General features: G+C 33.7%; 1 protein-coding gene across 1 annotated transcript in view; it reads right to left on the minus strand.

The window, feature by feature from the left end:
- The window catches only part of LOC145794965 (UDP-xylose transporter 3-like), a 60,251-nt gene that overhangs the window by 25,360 nt on the left and 12,626 nt on the right, over positions 1–22,265 (minus strand). Inside the window, exons 2-3 of the mRNA XM_082877480.1 lie at positions 21,733–21,917; positions 21,376–21,443 (exon numbers count right to left, since the gene is read on the minus strand). Coding sequence (XP_082733606.1) covers positions 21,376–21,443; positions 21,733–21,917 — 253 coding nt within the window. The remainder of the gene's footprint in view (positions 1–21,375; positions 21,444–21,732; positions 21,918–22,265) is intronic.

A 22,265-nucleotide genomic window follows, 5' to 3' on the forward strand; every position in this document is an offset into this window, starting at 1 on the left:
ATTAGAGTGGAAGAACCTTGTAGACAAGTATGGCCTTCATAATAACAAGTGGATTGCAGATGTATATTGCAAGCGATTGTGAGAGTATGAATGCATTTTGAATCGATTCCTAAAGGTGCGCCTAAGGCTCTTTGAATTTGTAAGGGCATATGATAGAGCACTTGCAAGACTTCGCCATAACGAGACTAAGGCACAATCCGAAACTGAGAATACCACTCCTAGTCTTTCTACAGGTATGAAAAGGATTGAAAGACATGCAGCTAATATATTTACTCGTGCCATATTTTTCAAATTTCACGAACAAATAAAATCCGAGCAAGTGTTATTTATGTCAAGAAAAATTGATATAGAAGATATTCACGTATACTATTTGTCTATGTATACACATCCAGAATCCACATGGAATGTACAATATCAGCCAAGTGATCATGCCGTGAAATGTTCTTGTTTGTGTTTTGAATCATGTGGAATACCATGTTCCCATATGGTATCAATCATGAAAATGGAGCATTTGAAAGAAATTCCCTTTAGCTGTATATTGCAAAGGTGGACAAAAAATGTCAAGTCTTCACTTTACTTGGTAAGACCCCTTTTCCAGAATAGGTTACGCAAACAACACGGTTCGGTGCATTGTCAAGTGCATGTACTGAGATGTGCTATTATGCTTCGCACTTAACCAATGGATACGAAGAAGCTAGAGATGCAGTGACAAAGTTAACACGTCGAATGAAAGATTTGTATGTCCAACATGTTGAAGGACATGGAACAAAAGGAAAAGCCAATGTTAAAGGGACATGTTTACATTTTGGTGTTGGTAATCCTTCCTTTACAAAGACGAAGGGGAGTCGTTCTGTTGCAAAGGATAAGTTTTCAAAGCCAAGAAAATGTGGTCATTGCAGGTATCTAACAATTTAATTTATCTAGTAAGTGTATTGAATTATAATTAAATTTATATCCTAAGTGTAATGTGTTTTGTTAGAGAGGTACTAGTCATACGAGGAATAAGTGTCCAAAACTAGAAAATGAGAATATTGATTCTTTTCCTACACAAGATACTTATATATCAGGGGTAAGCATGTTGCACCAAGAAGGTGGTTTCAACGTCGACCTTACTTTTACTAATAGTGGCTACAATATAATGGGATGTGGTTCCAGTGGGCACCCTACTTTTGTTGGAACTGACTACAATATAATGGGATGCGATTCCAATATCTATCCTAACTTTGTGGTAATAATTTTTTATTTAACTTTTATTCAAAAAATTTATGTTTCAGAATTTATTAGTTATTTGTTACATTATGTAGGTACGTACATGCTCAAAAACTCCTGACAGCATTTATGGTCGTGTCGTAGAAGGGACAATTGACTTGTCAAAGTGATTGTAACAATCTTCGAGACAATCAAAGAAATCAGCCTTATATTTTGATTTTTTGTGTGACATTACTCGTTTGTGTAAGGCTTATATTTATAAGGCATATGACTTTTTATATGTATAAAACAAATGATAGTGTAAGACTTTTACTATTCTCAAACACAATACTTACCACTATGATTTCATTTATCATGTTCATAACAACATAATGGTAAGTAATGTAGTAAGTAGAGTCTATTTTAAGTGGTAGTAGTGAGGTTTATTTGAGTAGTAAGTCAAGCCCAACAAACTGGTAAGTAGAGTCTTCTTGACTAGTAAGTATTATTGAACAAAATGGTAAGCCAAGAGTAATGAAATAGTAAGTGGAGTTTATTTGAGTGGTAGTATGTAAGGTTTATTTGAATAGTAAGTGAAATGTAAAAAGTTGTACGACTTATATTTATAAGGCAATACTTACTAATTGTTCTTATGCTACTTACCATTCATCAACACAATAATTACCATTATGATTTTATTCACCATGTTCGTAACAACATAATGGTTTTCCACGAACACATAAACTATTTGGCAAATAGTTTACAAAGTCATTATCACTATCATCAGAGAAGTCTGAAATGTCTAGATCAGAAACTAGCAATGGATCTTCAATGATTGTTGCGATAGCACTGTCACAATCAAAATGAGATTTTTTCTTGGCATATTCAATGTAATGAAATCTATCCAATTTTCGTTACATCTGTGTATTCTCTCTCTGTAGCCTTGATATGACTGTCGCATCATCGCATGATTTGTTTCTACATAGTTCAGCTGAACGTGCCCTTGGAACCTGTAGCCCATGCCATCGACAATATATCTCAAGTTCACAACATTTTTCGAAAAAGTCTTGCCATTGTAAGTTGTTTCTGTCAACATTGACCTCGTGTGGTGGATGATCGTATGCATGACCAACAATTCCGTGACCCACATCTGATTGCCATGGATCATGCATGAAAAGAGGTTTATTATGGAAGTGACGTTTGGTTCCATACCATGTCTTTCCTAATGGATCAGTATAGGAACCTATTGTTGGAGGTGTTTGAAAATCATCATCGCTACCATGACTAAATGTAGAGCTAGATGATGCAATATTTTCAGATTTTCGTTTAGGCATTTTGAGTACTTAGGCTTGTAGTGAAGTGTGATGTATACAAGTGAGGTTAAATAAGGGTGTCACATGTGATCTATTAGTATTATTTTAATCATTGTTAATAGTCACATGTGAATAGTCATATGTACTAATGTCATGTTCAATCATTCGAATGGTCAATAGTCATATGTACTAGTGTCATGATCAATCATTTTCAGTAGTCATATGTGAATTATATGAGTCACATGTGAATAGTCAAAGAGTAATAAAGTAGAAAGTTGAATTTATTTGAGTGGTAGTAAGTGAGGCTTATTTAAGTGGTAAGTTAAGTCTAATAAACTAATAAGTAGAGTCTTTTTAACTAGTAAGTATGATTGAATAAAATAGTAAGCAAAGAGTAATAAAGTAATAAGTGGAGTTTATTTGAGTGGTAGTAAATGAGACTTATTTGAGTGGTAAGTTAAATCTAATAAACTAGTAAGTAGAGTCTTTTTAACTAGTAAGTATGATTGAATAAAATGGTAAGCAAAGAGTAATAAAGTAGTAAGTGGAGTTTATTTGAGTGGTGGTAAGTGAGGCTTATTTGAGTGGTAAGTTAAGTCTAATAAACTAGTAAATAGCGTCTTTTTAACTAGTAAGTAAGATTGAATAAAATGGTAAGCAAAGAGTAATAAAGTAGTAAGTGGAGTTTATTTGAGTGGTAGTAAGTGAGGCTTATTTGAGTAGCAAGTTAAGTCTAATAAACTAGTAAGTAGAGTCTTTTTAACTAGTAAGTATGATTGAATAAAATGGTAAGCAAAGAGTAATAAAGTAGAAAGTGGAGTTTATTTGAATGGTAGTAAGTGAGGCTTATTTGAGTGATAAGTTAAGTCTAATAAACTAGTAAGTATAGCCTTTTTAACTAGCAAGTATGATTGAATAAAATGATAAGTAAAGAGTAATAAAGTAGTAAGTGGAGTTTATTTGAGTGGTAGTAAGTGAGGCTTATTTGTGTAGTAAAGTTAAGTCTAATAAACTAGTAAGTAGAGTCTTTTTAACTAGTAAGTATGATTGAATAAAATGGTAAGCAAAGAGTAATAAAGTAGTAAGTGAAGTGATTGAAGTATAATAAAGTGGTAAGTGATAATTAATTCAAATCCTACCAATGTACAATCCAAATCCAAATTACTAAAAAATGACAAAAATCATATGACTAAAATCCATTTGCTCTACATCTTCCCCAAAACAAATTCAGTTGAAATTCATATAATTCAAGTATGAACATACAACAACATCAATGATACATGAAAATTATCTATCGCAAGTCAATTCTATCACTCTTGACCTAATTTTATTGTTTGCATCTCGAACTAAGCCCAGTGCTAATCTTTGTCCTGCATCCTACAAGTCAAATTGAAGCAAACAAGCTTCGGAATCAATAAATTGCACCAATTCAAAATACTTGATGACGTGCATTCCACAATCATAGCCATTACTTTGTTGTGGAAGCCATTCAAGTGTTCTAATTGGAAAATCGATGATTTTATTTGTATATGTATTCTTGTACTGAATTTCCAATAAGTCATGTAATACTTCAACCTGTCATTTACATAACTAATTAGTAGGAAAACATGCAATACAAAATGCAAATAACAACATTGTATAAGGATGTATACCACTTTTTTCACTTGAGTTGGCCAAGTTCTACTTCTTCTTGATATATATGGATCAAGGATATATACCACTTGTCGCATGTATACCACACACATATACCAATGTTCACCCGCATCATTAATTGGAATGTACACCTATATTAAATCAATAATCAGCACTATCATATTCATTAACATATTAAACAAAAATAAAGTGAGATAATCACAAATCAATACCCTTCCACATGATTCAATTTTTCCCGTGTACCGTTTTGTTCCAAAATAGGACTTGAGCATGTTTGGCATATGAACCTTGTGGTGCAAAATATGTTGCTACAACTCATAAAAATTAGTATAAATATCAATAACACAAGCTTAGTATAGATAAACATGATATGCTATGTAGTTAAATGCTTTCAATGATAAAATACATAAGTAAATTACCGAAAAATATGTAGGTAGATACCACGCTGCATATTTCGCATATGGGATACAATACTTTTGCTTTAATGTAAATTGCAAAGCAACTAAAGTGATTATCTAAGAAACAACAACTCATCAATAAATGCAATTATCTTGTACATTATAAATTCATTTGTGCAACGGTTTACTACTTACTTGTCCATCAAGCCAACAACCACGATCTAATGTCCATATGTTTTTGTGCGTTCCATGTTGAATATCAAAGTTAATAAGAATTTCACTATCATATTAATTAAGTGATACATGTCAATGTGATAATATAAACATATGAAACATAAAAGAAAATATTTCTTGAAAGAAATAGAACCTTTCCAATTTACTACGATGAAACAAATAGTCTCTTATCAATTTATCCTCAATTGAAAGCGGTGGCAAATCAAATCCTTTCATGGGAGTCGGCATACTCAACAACTCAGAAATCTGTTTTTAACCAATAATTAATAATATTTTCATAAAGTATGTAATTAATTATTCTCTTAAAAATGAGTTTCTGTTAGAAATTGGGCGCCCATGTGGCTTGACCCTTCTTTGAACCTTTTGAACCTTATCCAAATAAGTTTGAATTTGAATTCAAAACCTATTTGGATAACCACTCAGGATATCTAAATCTATCATATCAACTGATATGGATAGATGATATAGATATCTTATATATCTGATATAACTGATATGGATAGAGTTATTATTATCCAACATATTTGCTATAATATGGGATGTGGGTGATTAAGAGAAAAAAGAACATATGTCGTATGTTTTACCCATATACTAACTCTCTCCCAAAATACAACGATCAAGAGCCATTTGGCACTGTGACTTGTGTGGGTGATACTCATTTTGTAGTATCACTCCACTGCTGGGTTCGTTGTTCAGACTCTGGAAGCACGTGATTTACCCATGAGATCCTTCAATTCAGACTCTGCAGAAAAAGGTATGATTCTGATATTTTATCCGCTACGTTTATACTTTGTTTTACATTGGTATCAGAATATGAATGGGTATTTTCGTGTTTTCTTTAATCATGTGTATATTTTTATATATATATGTACACATTATATACATGAATGTTTATAAAGGAGGAAAATTTCAACTCCCATTAGATTGAGAGTGTGGTACACTTCATTTTTATGTTCATTAAATGTGTTTTTTTGATGCCATAAATGTTTTTGTTGTGAAAAATGGAGTTCGGGAGTACTGAAATCGGACCAGAAAACACCTCGGAAGGTGGCGGGTGTGCCTCGCGCTTCAGATGACGCCATCAGCGGCGGACACACGCTGCCACACGCTGTCACGCGCCTCCGCGCGTTCTCACGCACCTCTACGCGTTGCCACGCGCGCACTGTTTCGCGCGCGCTCTCCGCGCCACACACGCCCGCCGCGTGCTGAGCAGTGCGCCGAGCCGCGCATTGAGCCGCGTGCTGAGCCGCGCGCACTGAGCCACTCCGTTTTTCCTCTGCCGACTTGGCTGGCTTGGTTGCTGATGCATAAGGCACTGTTTGTTTTGTTTTTAATTCTGAATCGCGTTAAATGGTCATTATTAATTCGTTATAGCTTTGTTTTAAGCGTGGTTGGTACCATTAGACTCAGAATTAAATTTTTTATCTTCTGTAAAATTTTGAAAATTTTATGAAAATAAAAAATATTTTTCCTGAAATAATAATTCATTATTTCTGGTTTAAAATGCATCTGGTGTTGCATGATTAAGTTTCTGGGACTGAATTTTTTATTGTAGACTACTGTTGTAGTTTACTATTTACTGGTATAGTTATAGCATTTTACCAGATTCTGGAATATTTATTTCTAATTTTATGTGTGTTTATTAGTTATTTAAAATTTCAGAAAATTCCAGAAATGATACAGTTTCTGTTATGGCATAATTTGAATATTAAATACAGTATATTATTTTTTTTAGGGTTTGTAATATGTTGTGATTAGAATAGCATGATTAATTATTTTTTATTTTAATTCCGTTATTAAATGTAACATAGCATGTATTGATTGTGAATCTATATTATGATGCTATTGTATGGAATTAGAATTTTTTATCATGCTTTTAGACATGCCATAGTGAGTGGGAAGTTATTCGGTTGAGAGAAATCTTTGTAGATTAACTCCCGAAAACTAATATTTTGCGCATAAATTAAATTAAATTTTGGATAATTGTCACCTGTGGCGCAAGAGATGATTACGAGCATAGCGGATTTTCGATCTTGAAATTTGTGTAATATTGTCACTATTTAATTTAGATTTTTGTGGCAAAATTATATTATGCTAATCAAATTAATCCCAATGCGAATTTCTCTCTAAATTGACTTAGCTTATGGAAGTTAATTGGTTGACCTAGACTTAGTAAAGATGTTCAAATGTGAACAATGTAATCCCATTCTTTAGATGAGCAAAAGTCTTGGAGACTTTAGGTCAAGCCTTAATTGAGCCAAAGTAAGGAAACATGACTCAAAGTCGCCGTAGTTTCGTTGCCTTGTTTGGCATAATAAAAACTAATGTGTGCACTATGGTTAGCGGCATGCTACGTAGTTTTGGTTGGCGAGTTTTGGAGTTATGAAATTAGTAAGCCCTCAATAGATCTGTGTATGATCTTGACTATTGAGCTGCGCGAATTGACTTTGTAATTTGACTTGTAAATAATGTTACATCATTGGATGAAATAACATTAAAGAGTCACGTCATCCAAGAAATGTGAGCTTAAATAAATTAGTCATTAAGTGTAAGACGAGTAGCCAGTATGAGCAGTGTTTTGCTCTCTACCCAATTATTGGGAGTGGATGGAGCAAAATTTCATGCACTATAATAGTGTGCATTAAAATATCAAAGGAAGTTAAAAGATTAGCGCTTAGAAGCTGCAAAATCTATTAACACTAAGTGAAAAGATTAGTGCTTAGTGGCTGCAAAATCTATTAGCATTGTCAACTTGTTTAAGTCTGGACACTTACTGTTTCCACACTTGAGTGTGAGACATGAGAAGGGGCTTCTTTGTATGATTCCTTAGCTAGGCTAACGTTTTGAATAACGTTTACTACTAAGCGCAAACGTTGCAGCATAGTAATGAAAAGGTCAAGGCCGACAAGGTTGTTATGACTCTAAGAATTTGACGCATGGCTTGTGAGAGTATTGTGTTGAATTAGACTCTTTAGCCTAATTCGCGCTTAAGTTACTTCAGGAGCTGTCATAGTTGATAGTTTATTCTCTCCTTCTTGTGGATAGTAGAATTAATTGCAAGTAACTATGAAGCGAGAAATAGATATGGCAAGAGGAGTATCGTCATCTTTCAACTAGATGCAGTAAAGTGTATGGAGAATAAAATTGACTTGAAGGTGCAGGGGATTAGCACTTATTAGTTAAATTTGCGACTTAGGCGCACTTGATATCTCCATGACATCCTTTTATGATCTAGTGAATATGAATTAGTCGTGAGTTATTACCTAGTTGGGCCTAAACTTTTAAAACTTGTCTTCGAGAACTCACACATTAAGATGATTGGAATTAGTTTATGACATTGGTCATGAACCAGTGGCTTATTATACTTAATCACATTAATGAGATGATGACACGATGGTTTGAGTAGGCCTTCTCGGGCCTACTCGCTTATGACATCCTATTCTCATGTGAATGTGTAACTTTGTTTGCAATGGTTGCGCACAAGTAAGTAGGAAAGCCGTAGAAGGTCATTTGTATTGGCGCATTTAGTCCACTATAATTTTTGTGACTAGATATGTGTAAGGGTATGATAGCTATGCCCCAATCTCGACACATTTATAGATTACGATACGCATCTGAGTCAAGACTATTTGATCTCCCATAAGTCAAAAGTTTTGAGATGATTTTTGACATTGCACATATGAGGTTGAGATCAATTAGATAATAGCTTTCGTGCTTTTAGTTTTGACCAAGGTAGCGAGTATTTATTTGAGTTATTTTAGAAAAAAAAAACTCTGTGAAGAGAAATGGATGCTTAGAAAATTAATTATTCCTAATACTCAATAACACAATGGTGCAGTAAGATAAGGAATTAAGTATTGTTAATGTTAGGTGGATAATGGCGCAAAATGTTTCCCAATTGAGAATTGCACTAGTTTGTTACTTATATCCCTAACTAAGTGCCCTCCATATCAGATTTTACACTCCATTTGAGTAATGGGTTAGCAGAGAGCCATCTATGGGCGATCTGTAACCGTTAAGCAACTTATCTTTATTTTACTTCTCATAAGATTGTGAAGTTAAGACCTAGGGTTCTATAGCGCATTATTGTATGCTGTCTTGTAAACACAAAGGGTCGTGTGGCGCATTATTGTATGCTGTTATGCAAACCCTCCAGGTCATGTGCATATAGGTAAGCAGCTTTGTGGTAGTGTAACTAAGTCACATAAAGTTTTCTTAGTAAAGGTGACGTGAATAGAGTTTTGGAACTCTATAAGATAGAGAATTCTAAGCATGGCGTTTTATGTAGCCTAGTTGAGAATGGAAAGAAATTTCCAATATCCTAGGGACAGTGGGAGCGATGTGCCTACTAATGGATTACTCCATTAGAGAAGAATACTCTACATTCGTAGTTGCGTGGTAGCGAATGTGAAAATTTTCCACGTCATCACTGGGTGATTGAGAGGGAAACATTTATGATTGCTCCGCAAGATGATAAAGAGCCTAGGATAATGCCAAAGGCTCTAGCCCCCTGTTTTTAGAAAGTGGATTAATGCTGCGCAATTTAAGACAAAGTCTTTGAGGATTAATCATTTCTATAATTTGGTTGATTTTCCATTATGAAGCGAAACTGTTCTAAAGTTATGCGTAATTTGGATAGTCATTGTTGAGGCATAAGGCTCGCTAGATACCGAAAAGTCGTACCATTGAGGAAAGTGTAGACCATGAGAAGACTTCCTCCTGGGGAGTGAGGTTATTTTGACTTAGGCTATGATTGACATAAGTTCGGAACATTGATTTGTAGACATTGTGACCCAATTTTCTCATTAGAGAATTGGATAAGTAGATCCGTAGGGATTTATCTTCTGCTTTTATGGTGAAAAGTTAGGAGCGCAAAAAAAGGTTGTAGTTCCAATAAATCTTGTACAGCCTAAAACAGTTATCTAAATAGTGGTTCTTAAATTTCGTCAAGCCATGATAGGCCAACGATGATCGATGAAGACCACCGAGGCATGATCAATGGTCCAAAAGAAGTTTTTCCTTACTTAGTCATTATGAGACAGGAATTTATAGGGTTGTCGCTACCTAGGGTGAGCAGTCCTCTGTTTTAGATAGGATGGACATGGGTGATGTAATTTATATGCTCGGATGTACGATCCTTAGGGATTGTTTTGGGAGAATTCCTATTTTGTCTTCGATGACTTACATAAGGAATATCCTAGAATGATTCTAGATGCAAAATTGCAAACCCATTGACTTACCTATCGGTAAAAGCCAGAGCCTTAGCTATTAAGTAAATCCTCGGATTGTCTTTGGGAGAAACAGATGACCTATATTCCTTGATCTTTTCTTTGTTGTGAGAGCCTAAAGTACGCTATGTGGGCGTATTCGGCGTGATAAGTGTTATCTTTGGTAAATGGTCAACTGAGTTGTTTAGACATTGACCTTGCTCATTAGATTGTGGATAAAATGTTTTACTAGTAGTATATTAATTTGTTCCTTGTAAGATTCAATGCGCTAGTTGGGCGCATCAAGAATGAACGCAAATTGGTCACCAAAATATCTTTAGAGAGGTTATTGCGCAAGAGGTAGTGATCTTAAATCACTTCATGTGAGGCGCACATGGTGGACTCCGTTGACTATACTTATCGCAAGAGGTGCTGATAAGGCTTATGTTTGGAATCTAGAATTGTGATCTTGAATCACTTCATGTGAGACGCACATGGTGGATTCCGTTGTATATACTTATCGCAAGAGGTGCTGATAAGGCTTATGTTTGGAATCTAGAATTGCGCAAGCTGTGGTCAAATTTTTTTTTAAAATCGATCACTTATTTTGAGATGATGGGATGTTGACACTATTATGGTTTGTGTCATAATGATTAGCAGATGATGATGTCAGCAGGCAAGATTGGCTCACTCACACGAGCAATCGCCCTTGGTGCTTGGGAGCGAGCAAGGATGAGACTAGTGGTTTATTTTTATTTGGAGCCAAGAGAGGCTTAAATAATCCACTATGCATGTCGCCTTGGTTACAACCAAGATGAGGTTGTGTTAAGGACCAAACATGGATCCCACTTTCCATGTTGTGCCTGTTATGATTAGCCAGATACGAGATCTCATTTGGCGCTTAGAAGGTGAGCAAATAGAGAATTCGGGTTAGGTGCTAGAAAGCAACTAGACTAAGATTTGTACGGTGTACCGAGTATGACGTCACTCTTTTGGAAGAGTTACTCCACCGTAACATGTATTCATACTATATGTGCTTGGCGACCGAGTAATGAGGTGAGAGAATGGATCCATGTTTCCTCACCGTGTGAGTCTTACATGTCATTATTAATATGACTTTCATTTATGTACCCTTTTGTAACTTTTGACTATGTCATAAGGTAAGGGGTTGATGTTCTGCTACTTTGGTATGTTGTCTGCGGTCACGTATGATTCGGCCTTAAGGGACATCACTGGAAAAGCAGTCAATCCTAAACTAAATGGCATGAGGGCAAAGGGAAGATCATCTAGTATTACACCGCTATTGTATATTCACTGCCGGCAACTCACATCGCTCTGTATGAGAGGCGAATTGAGTGTGAATATATTGCAAGAATTGAGAGGATCAAACATGCTCTTTTTGAGGGATTAGAGATGTTTTTTGAACCGGTGTAATTAGATGGATCTGGGGTATATGAGACACTATTTCTATTCTTTTTGGGTTGATGTCTCTATGCTGGCTCATTTTGAGTTTCTAATATAGAGCTCCCACATGCAGGTGTTCTCAGCAGTCGCACGATGCATTGGCTAGTATGAGATTGTTCATTTTTGGGGAGATTGAGATAGAGATGTGGCAATGTCATGCCAACTCATGTACGAGTGGGAGATGTTAGAAATTGGGCGCCCATGTGGCTTGACCCTTCTTTGAACCTTTTGAACCTTATCCAAATAAGTTTGAATTTGAATTCAAAACCTATTTGGATAACCACTCAGGATATCTATATCTATCATATCAACTGATATGGATAGATGATATAGATATCTTATATATCTGATATAACTCATATAGATAGAATTATTATTATCCAACATATCTGATATAATATGGGATATGGGTGATTAAGAGAAAAAAGAACGTATGTCGTATGTTTTACCCATTTACTAACTCTCACCCAAATACAACGATCAAGAGCCATTTTGCACTGTGACTTGTGTGGGTGATACTCATTTTGTAGTATCACTCCACTGCTGGGTTCGTTGTTCAGACTCTGGAAGCACGTGATTTACCCACGAGATCCTTCAATTCAGACTCTGCAGAAAAAGGTATGATTCTGATATTTTATCCGCTGCGTTTATACTTTTTTTTACAATTTCTATAAGAAAACATAAGTATACCTTTTTCGAATGTTGTTTAGGAAACACAACAACTTGTTTATTTTTCATTGTAGCTTCCTGTATAACATAAATCAATCGATGACTAAGTTCATTTCTAATGAATTATTCTTAAAAAAATTGTTATGTGTACAAATATTATTTATTACCTTTTGTCTATATTTGGGCAACATGTCAAGCTGTTTTCTTGTTATATTATATTTATGCATAACACAAATAAATCAATAACTACTTTCAATTCTAACAACAAAACAAAACAAAACAAATAATAATAATAATAATAATAATAATAATAATAATAATAATGTATCTTACATTGCCAAGTTCAACATCATAGGGTGAAAGCATATATTTGCTTTTTTTTCGTTTGCTTTCCCTCCTAAGCTTCATATGATAAGACAAAATTGTTGAAGACTTGGCACCATCATCTACCGGAATTGACCTTTTTAAAATCACTTTTGGTAACTTTGGTGGTAGTAGCTCATGTTCACTAAAAAAGGGGGCAAATGGAGATACGGACGATGTGAACTGATCACATAATGGAGTCTTAGGCAATCCCTCATTTTCTTGTTTGAGTTGTTTATCCATAGGAAACTTACGATCTTGGAAAGCATAAGGTGGGGGATTCCATTTGTCATCCAAGATATCTTCATTTTTCAATTGACGATCGATATCATGAGAGTGTTTCTGCTTCTCAATAGCCCATAACCCATTAGCTACCTTTGCAATTGCTATCAAAATCTCTTCTTTGGTAGATTCTATTGATTGACTGACACCAATGACTAAGTTATTCAAGTCTCCTGTCAAATCTTTCACTTCTTTTTCAACATTACTTAGCCGTGCATCCATGTTTGGCTCTACAGTCACATCATTATCTTCAACGATAAAACCAACCTATTAAGAAAATAATAACAAACATGTTAAACGAATTCTTTAATTACAACACGCATACAAATTAAATCATATAACATATAAGATTACCTTCTTGTTGTTTTGGTATTAAAGTTTTTCCAACATGGAGATTCTCTTTTTAATCATCTCATATGTCCAATATACTAAACGAGGGGCTTGTCTACTTGCACATGGACTAACAAAATCCATGGCAGGTGTCACATGCTCAACGTAGAATAACTACATGATATGGTTATGTAATGATTAGTAAGTGTAAGAATGCACTAAATAGACAATCATTTGTTTACCATGATTTAGAAACATACCATGAGAAAAAACAAGCAACCTCGAATTCCTCGTTGTCCCTTTCCTTCTCCTTTGTCCTTGTACTTTCACACACCATCGACTAAAAAGTCTAAGACGAGTTTTGACCAATTTAACTTATGTAAAGCAGACATATCTTTCAAGGAATGGAGAAAACAACGATTTATTGACAACTCCGATGTAGGGCACAAAAGAGAACCTAGAATGTACAATACAAATCTTCCCTTAAAATCATTCCCATCTACTTTCATATTAGACAACTCATTGCTTAAAGAACTCAATGAAATAGAACGACACTTCTTAACACCATACTTGTTCGACAACTCGTCAATATCAGTGTGGTCCCCATTTACGTTTATAATTGATCCCTCACAAGGAAGTCCTAATATGTGGCTTACATCAAATGGTGTCATAATTATTCTTTTACCATGCACGAATAAACACCGAGATGTAAGATCAAAACAACCAACCAACCATTCACAGAGTTATCGTGGCAATCTCGTGCATTTAAGCTCTAAAAAACCTCCAAAGTCAATTGATTTGATGGCTTCTTTTTGTAATGGTTAAAGCAATTGTATTAACTCATAAACTGAGTTCAATATTGTCCGAGTTGTCATGGTTAGCTAAACACAATAACAACAAATATATTAGACCAAATTTAAATTCCAAAACATACTATGAAAATTGAATCCTATATTAAAACACTACAATAAAAACATATTATTAATATCATTAATTTTTTATAGTGTTCTTTCATTGCATTCTATAAATATTGTGTACATATATTTTTTTTTAAGATTACTCACCCAAGTCCCAGTTATTCACTAATAGGACAATTAATCAAGCCTACATATCCCTCCATTTTATAAACAAAAACAATAATAGAAATGGGGCCATCATGGGCTATCTTGCTTTAAAAAAAAAAATAGAAATAAAACAAAAAAAAAATCACAAATGGGACCACATGAACTATCTTGCTTTTAAAAATAAAAATAATAAAGCATATGGTCACATATACACAATCTCCAAAGCAAACCGGTAATAGATACATGACCATCATGGACTATCTTACTTCAAAAAAATAATAGAAATAAGACTCAAAAAAAAAAAAAAAAAAAACCACAAATGGGGCCACCATAGACTATCTTACTTTTAAAAATATAAACAACAAAGCATGAGATAATACAAAAATTCATAACCACGAGAAATTAATAAAAAAAAAACTCAACCATTTATTATCTAGCAAAAAGTGTCACAGTCCCCATTACCTACCAATGGGACAATTTGTCAACCATTCATGTCCCTCCATTCCAAAAACAAACAAAGTGCATAAATGATAAAGAAAAAGAAAGAAAGAAAGAACATAAAAAATACAAATGGACCACCATGAACCATCTTACTTTAAAAAAATAAGTAACAAAACATATGAGACAACACAAAAATATGTAGGTAGATACCACGCATCTGGGATACAATGAAAATTTAAATTCCAAAACATACCATGAAAATTTAATCCTACATTAAAACATTACAATTAAACCATACTATTAATATCATTAATTTTTATAGTGTTCTTTCATTGCATTCTATAAATATTGTGTATATATACTTTTAAGATTACTCACCCAAGTCTAAGAAAAGCACCCAGTCCCAATCACTCACTAATAGGACAATTAATCAAGTCTACATATCCCTCTATTCTTCTATAAACAAAAATAATAATAGAAATGGAGCCATCATGGGCTATCTTGCTTTAAAATAAAAAATAAAAAAAATAGAAACAAATCATGGGACCACATGAACTATCTTACTTTGAAAATAAAACCAATAAAGCATATGAGACCACACAAAAAATTCAGAGCCACATATACACAATCTCCAAAGCAAATTAGTAATACATATGTGACCACCATGGACTATCTTACTTCAAAAAAAAAAATAGAAATAAGACCCAACAAAACAAAACACAAATGGGACCACCATAAACTATGTTACTTTTAAAAATATAAACAATAAAGCATGAGATAATACAAAAAATTCATAACCACGAGAAATTAATAAAAAAAACTCAACTATTTATTATCTAACAAAAAGTATCAAAGTCTCCATTACCCACCAATGAGACAATTTGTCAACAATTCATATCTCCATTCCGAAAACAAACAAGTACATAAATGATAAAGGAAAAAAAAAAAAAAACATAAACAACACAAATGGGACCACCATGGGCCATCTACTTAAAAAAAATAAGTAACAAACCATATGAGACAACACAAAATTCATATCCACAAACAAACAAACTCCAAAGCATATGAGACAATTATATACCTAGTATTCTAGAAAGATTTGGGGATTGAGGGAAAAAATTCCGCCTCCAACCATACACTAAAAATCCAAAAAAAATACCATACATAAATTTAAAATATATATATATATATATATATATATATGATTTTTACCCTATCCAAGATTTTCTAAAAATCAGGAAAAAAAAAAAAACCCACTTTGCTTCAGAGTGTTCACACATCAAATTAGTTCAAATTTGGAATAAATTAATAACTAAACCGGTTTCTACGATTTCAGAAAAATTGAAATCGTAATTAAATACCGAATCAAAATTGAATCATAAAAATCGCTTTGGTTCGGTACAATTTGATTCAATAATTTTGAAAATTTTATATAATAATAAATATATTATATATTATTTTAGTAATCAAACTAAGTTGGTTAGACCAGTTTAACACAAACAAAAAATTGGGAAAAAAAAAATCTAAGAGGCCATGTGAAATATTTAAAAAATTGAAAAAAAAAAATCATGATTATTAGTTTATTAGTAGTAGGATGTGGAGGATGTTTCATGTTTGACAAGAGTATTTGGAGGGGCTAAATCTACAATTTTGAAGGGGCTAAAACCATCTACTTTTGTTGAACAAAAAAATCAAAAAAAAAAAAAGTTTTATAAAGCAGAGAAATCCCCCCCCCCGGGCCCGCAAAAAAAATAATAATAATAAAGCCAACTTATCTAACTACTTTTGCCTTTGATTTTGAACAAAAAAAATCAAGGAAAAGAAAAAAGGTTTAGAGACTAGAGAAACTCAAAAAAATAAAACCAATTTACCCATCAACTTTTGTCTTTTGAACCCAAAAAAAAAAAAAACACTTTCACTTTCACTTTCTAGATGATTTTGAAAAAGAAAAAATCAAAAAAAAAAAAAAAACACTTTCCACATGAAGTTGATATTTCCAAATCTTACCCAAGAAACAAGGCAGATAATTTTGTGGAGCCTACAAATACAAAATGCCCATTCTATCTCTTTGGCGGGTAGTTTTGTGGAGCCTTCAAATACAAAATGCCCATTCTATCTCTCTTTCTCTCTGTCGATTGTGCAATTATTTTTTTTTTATTTTTGTTTTGTTTTTTTGATATGCATATTCGCTCCTCATTAGTCTACTCTAGGCAAATATGAAACTAAATAAAAAGAAGTTTGCATCTCCACTGTGAACTGAATGTAAAAATCAAAAGGAAAAAAAAAAGTTTAAAAAGCAAACCATTTTGTTCTTTCTCCTATCAGAGGAAGCCATTAATAGAGCTTCTGGTATTGTCAATGTCAAGGATCTTCAGGGCGGTGAGTGGCGAGAATCAATGCCGAGGTTGTGTCGGTGGCGGTGGAACAACGGTATTGAGGCGGCGAGAGGCTGACGGGGTGTGAGAGAGAAGGGTTTGTAGACACCCTAACACACAGTAGAGAGAGAGAGAAGAAGAGAGTAAACAAAAAATAACACAGTAGAGAGAGAAGAAAGTACAAGATGAGCAGTACACTACCGGTTGCTCTTTTTTTTTTTTTTTTGTTAAACTAATTTGTTTTGATTTTGAATGGCTAAGATTTAAAGATTCAAATCTAATGGTTCAAAATTATTTCATGTATGGTACCCAAATACCACTTTTGGGTACCATAGTCGGATCCAAGATGATTAAGAGGAGAAAAGAGATAGGGGGAACAGAGGATAGCAAGCTATCATTAAAGAAGGGTAAACTAGCAGAGAGCAAATTAGCCAAGAGTAAATCAAAAAGCAAATCTGCTAAGTACAAATCAACCAAGGTATCTTTGAAGGAGTTTGATAATCAAGTGGATGCTCAACTATCTACCAATGAGATGCCTAATGTACTCTCCACCGTTCTATACGCATCCGAGGACCCTTTAAATCTCTTTTATCTGGAGATTTTCTGGGACCATGGCAAGGGCCCTCAAATGAAAACAAGAGGGGATTAAGGGATGTAGAATCAGAGGATAGCTTAATCGAGTGTGATTATGTTGATCTATGTTTGCGTGGAAATCTTGGTACACCACAGTTGCGATTGACTGTGGAAATGCAAGCCTCAACCGAGCAATCATCAAAGCAATATCAAACACCTAATACATGGAACACACCAAACAAAGTGCTAACTGATCTTGAGTAGTGGCCAGAATTGGCCATTGTGTCCCCACTAGCGGCAAACGAAATGATAATGTCAAATAAACTTGGCTCACTCAGTGCTGATCAAAGAAGAGAAGTAATGGGCACTAAGTAACAGAAGAGTGATGAAAATATGCGAGCTTGTAGAAATGATGATTTGGTTGAACTACATATGGAAGACACACAATCTGGCAAGGGTGAATGTCTTGATGGTGACACACTTGCTATATTAGGTAAGCCTCTACAAGCTTGGAGCTCTTTAGTTAAAGAAGAGATTAACAAGGTGTCAAAATTGAAGTATAAAATAGGTACCCATAAGATTGAAAACGTAGTAGATGGCATGTACAACGTCCCTGTTAAGATCTCAAAAAAAGGCTTTTCCCATTAGGAAAATGCCTTGGGTTGGATACTTAATTGATAAAAGATTCTCTTTCCATTATGTGAAAACTTGGACAAAAGAAACTTTAGGAAATTTGCTAGAGGATGTTGTCTCTATTGATAATAACTTTTTCATTTTTAAAGTAAAAAGTGAAGAGGCTATGGACACAATTTTGGAAGAAGGCCCCTATTATGTTGGGAGCTAGATTGATTGTTGTTAAAAAAATGGCAACCTGGACTAAAACTAACAAAGTGTGAATTTTCGAGTGTGCTGTTGTGGGTGAAGTTGTATAATGTTCCTTTGGAACTTTGGACTGAAGAGGGTTTGGGTTACATTGCTAGTATCATGGGAACTCCTCTTTATTTGGATGAGCCTACTTTCAAGAGAAGGAGACTTACATCTGTGAGAATATGTATTGAAGTGCCAGCAAATAAAGAGATCCCTGAGTCTTTCAAAGTAAATCTTGGTTATGGTGATCCGTATGAGATTCAAGTTGAGGCTCCATGGAAGCCCCAAAGGTGTGATGTTTGTAAGACTTTTGGTCATACCATTAATTTGTGCCCTCAAAAGCCAACGACTTTGAACCCTCCCTTTTTCAAACAAGAGTAGAGAGTGAAGGAGACTAAAATACAAATTCTGACCAAATGGGAAGTTGTGAAGAAAAATGGGAGAAATGGTAGGCAAGGTTCAACGACAGTAATAAACAAAGAGAGAGAGACACAGCCTTCCACCCCCTCAATATCTAATGCCTTTGATGTCCTTGAATCATATGATATGGGAAAGTTAGGGAATGGAGAATTAAGTCAAGAGTTGTTGTGCCAAATGAAGAGCCTAAAAAATAGAAGGAGTCCATCTCCAAGTGACCCCAGTAATGGAGATACTACAAAGGAGGATAGTAGAAGAAAACTCAAAGCGAAACTTCATATCTTGAAGAGTGCTAGAGGGAAATTTTGAAGCTTTTTTTGTTGTGAATGTTGTGTTTGTCTTCTATAGGCTTAGTTTTGTTTCTTTTGATAGAGTAGTTTGTTTTTGCTTATTTTTGTTCTCCTTACAAAAGATGTGTATTGAACTTCATTGTGATGCAAGATCTTTAATTTTTCAGCACCAAAATAGGGTCAAAGAAAGCGAGAAGGTAGGCTGAAAGTTTATGGGAGGTTTAGGACAGTGACTAGGTTTTGGTGTTTTAGGGTAGAATTTAGAGAGCTGAAATTTGAGTTTTAAGATAGGATGAACAAGCTAGATTTTAGGCAGGAAAATGTAGTAGAAATAATGAAGTGAAATGGTAATTAAAACAAAGAAATCTAGGCAATCACACCTAAGTTCTTGGGCAATCACACCCAAGGGCTAGGGTTGCATCACACAAACCCAAAGAGAGATGTATCACATATCTAGAGATATAGCAAGCTTTCTTATTTCGTCAAGTTGTGCTCAATACATTGTGAGCTTACATATTTATAGGCATCTCAATATAATAGAAGACAAATAATTGAAATACAAAATTCAAAATAAAAAATACACTTTAATGAGATTTTCAAAGTAATGATAATGCTTGGAAAATCTTGGTGGCTGTTGGCTAAACTTTCAACATTATCATGCTAAAAATTAGACTTTATGAGTGGTTGGTGGCTAAACTTTCAACATTAGCATGCTAAAAGGTGGTTGGAAGTAGTAGACATCATTAATAGGCTAATCCTAGGGTAGAATCTTGCCAAATAATAATGTTGGCTTTTGAATTTGGTTTCCCTCTTCTTTTGTAATATTTTTCAAAAGGAGTTGCCAAATCATTTGCATCACATTGTATATCTTTCTTTTTAGGTTATAATATGACTTACTTATCAAAAAAAAAAAAAAAGTTTCTATTCAATGACTATTTCAAAAAGTTTCATAACTCATTAATAACATGACAAATTTGAAACTTCGTAAACAAAAAGTCAGGAAGTAGATGCAACTTTCTTCATGAACCTTTTCATAGTCTTAGACCCTATTTGGTAGGGTTTATTTTCAGCTTATTTCAGTTTTTAACTTAATTTAAGCTATTTTGATGTGTTTGGTTCAGCTTAACAATACAGCTTATAACTTTTTATAAGTCAAAAAGCAACTTATTCTTTAAGTGGGGGAGGAGAAACTTAATTTATAAATCAAAAATTAACTTATGTTCACAATTATAAATTATAAACTGTTAAGTTATAAGTTATAATTATTTTTTCATAACTCTACCAAACATAGCCTTAATATGAACAAGTTGCCACAATGGATTGTTCTACTGCTCATGAGGATCCGTAACTTCCACTTTAGCGAGTAATATAGCCTAACAGAAAGAGGTTTTTTTTTTTTGAAAAATAAAGGTGTCTTCAGGCCAAAAAAGACAAAACCCATGTGCTTAAAACAACAGTGGTTAAAAAAAAAAAAAAAAAAAAAAAAAAAAAAAAAGAAAAAGAAAAAAGAAAAAGGCTGGCTAGTTATCAAAAACAGGCACTTCATACACGCTGTTTGGTTTTTAAGTTTTCAAAAATAATTTTTGAGCTTTTAATTCATATTTTTTATTTTTAGTGAATTTTTTTAAATATTTTAGTCAGTTTTTTTTACTCTTTAAATCCACTTAATCTAGATAAACTTAAAAAGTACAATTTTTTTGTGAAAAAACCTTTAAAAATTCACTAAATACTAAAAAAAAAATACAAAATTCAACACATTTTTGTATTTTTTAGTATTTTACTAAATTTTTTTTAAACATTTCTTCACAAATATTTTATTTTTTAAATACACATCTAGATTTGGTGCATGTAAAAAAGTAAAAAATAAAAATTGACTAAAACATTTAAAAAGTTCACTAAAAACAAAAACAAAAACAAAAATTAGGAATTGAAAATTCAAAACCAAATAGTATCTCAAATTTATAACCTACAACTGTTCATAAATGTAATATGACTTTTTGCTTTTCCAATGATATATGTTCTATTTAGATTTGTCTGTTTTAACACTCCAAAGAGAAAGAGAGGATAAATTTATAAATTCATGATAGAAGCTTGTGCCATCACAATGATCAAAAGACAACGCAATAAATAACATTATATCTAAGGCTAGCATATATTTAAGGGTAATGAGAAATTCTTTAATTAGATCAAACAATTACAAGCAAAATGTGTATCAAGTGCATAGCAGAGCGGAGTCACAAAATTAACTTGAATTTCTTGCTAAAGAAAAGGGTTTCCAAGAGAACAGTGCAAGGTATGATTGCCAGCTTAGTCATCTAGAGCACAAAAGCAACAAAGCCTTAGTTCAAAATTTTCATTATAAGAAAAAGATCTTGAATTCGAACATAAACAACGCCAAATTAGTATACATTAATGTGTGTTTGAAAAGGGAAAAATTGAGTACATACCTAACATTTAACATAGTGCACAAAGTGGTTGCCTCATGACTTGAATCTATAACCTCAAGGCTATTAGGCCAAAATTTTACTATTGAATCAATGGTTAGAAGATATTGAACATGTGGAAATAAGAAAAGATTCAAAAGATATTGAATGTTGATTATACCTGATAAAACCCTACAGAATTGAAACAAAGACTAAGGTTCAAAAGTCTAATTGAAATTCCATTTAAAATACCAAAGCCCGTGACAGCTTTTCGGTCAAAAGGTTTGTGTTCAAAAAATTTCATCCATAAAACCACATGAAGAGAACAGAATGTGACCAGAAGATGCCAGCTTGTCAAAGTCGCAGCTACTTAAAGGCAAATGAGAAGAATACAATATCTTAGTACACACTGAAAAGAAAATAACAACAAAATAATAATTAGCAACTGTCCATTGATAAAGCTAGTTAAAACTCCAATTTCTACATTTAACCACGCATTGCATTGGCTCATATAAATTACCTTATGTGGAGCACTTGGTATGACTAACATCCAATGAAGAAAAGACACCCGAGCGCAATAATATATCAGAGTGTGGGGATATATTTTCTGAATACCAACACGTGGCATGGTGACGCCGACGTGTCAGCCAAGGTGCCACGTGTCGTGGTAGTTAATCCGAGAAGATCTCGGAGTTGCCGAGGTTATTCCCGAAG

Source organism: Camellia sinensis, chromosome 1 (genome assembly GCF_055761805.1).
Source record: "Camellia sinensis isolate YWXY chromosome 1, ASM5576180v1, whole genome shotgun sequence".
In the NCBI taxonomy this organism is placed as follows: domain Eukaryota; kingdom Viridiplantae; phylum Streptophyta; class Magnoliopsida; order Ericales; family Theaceae; genus Camellia; species Camellia sinensis.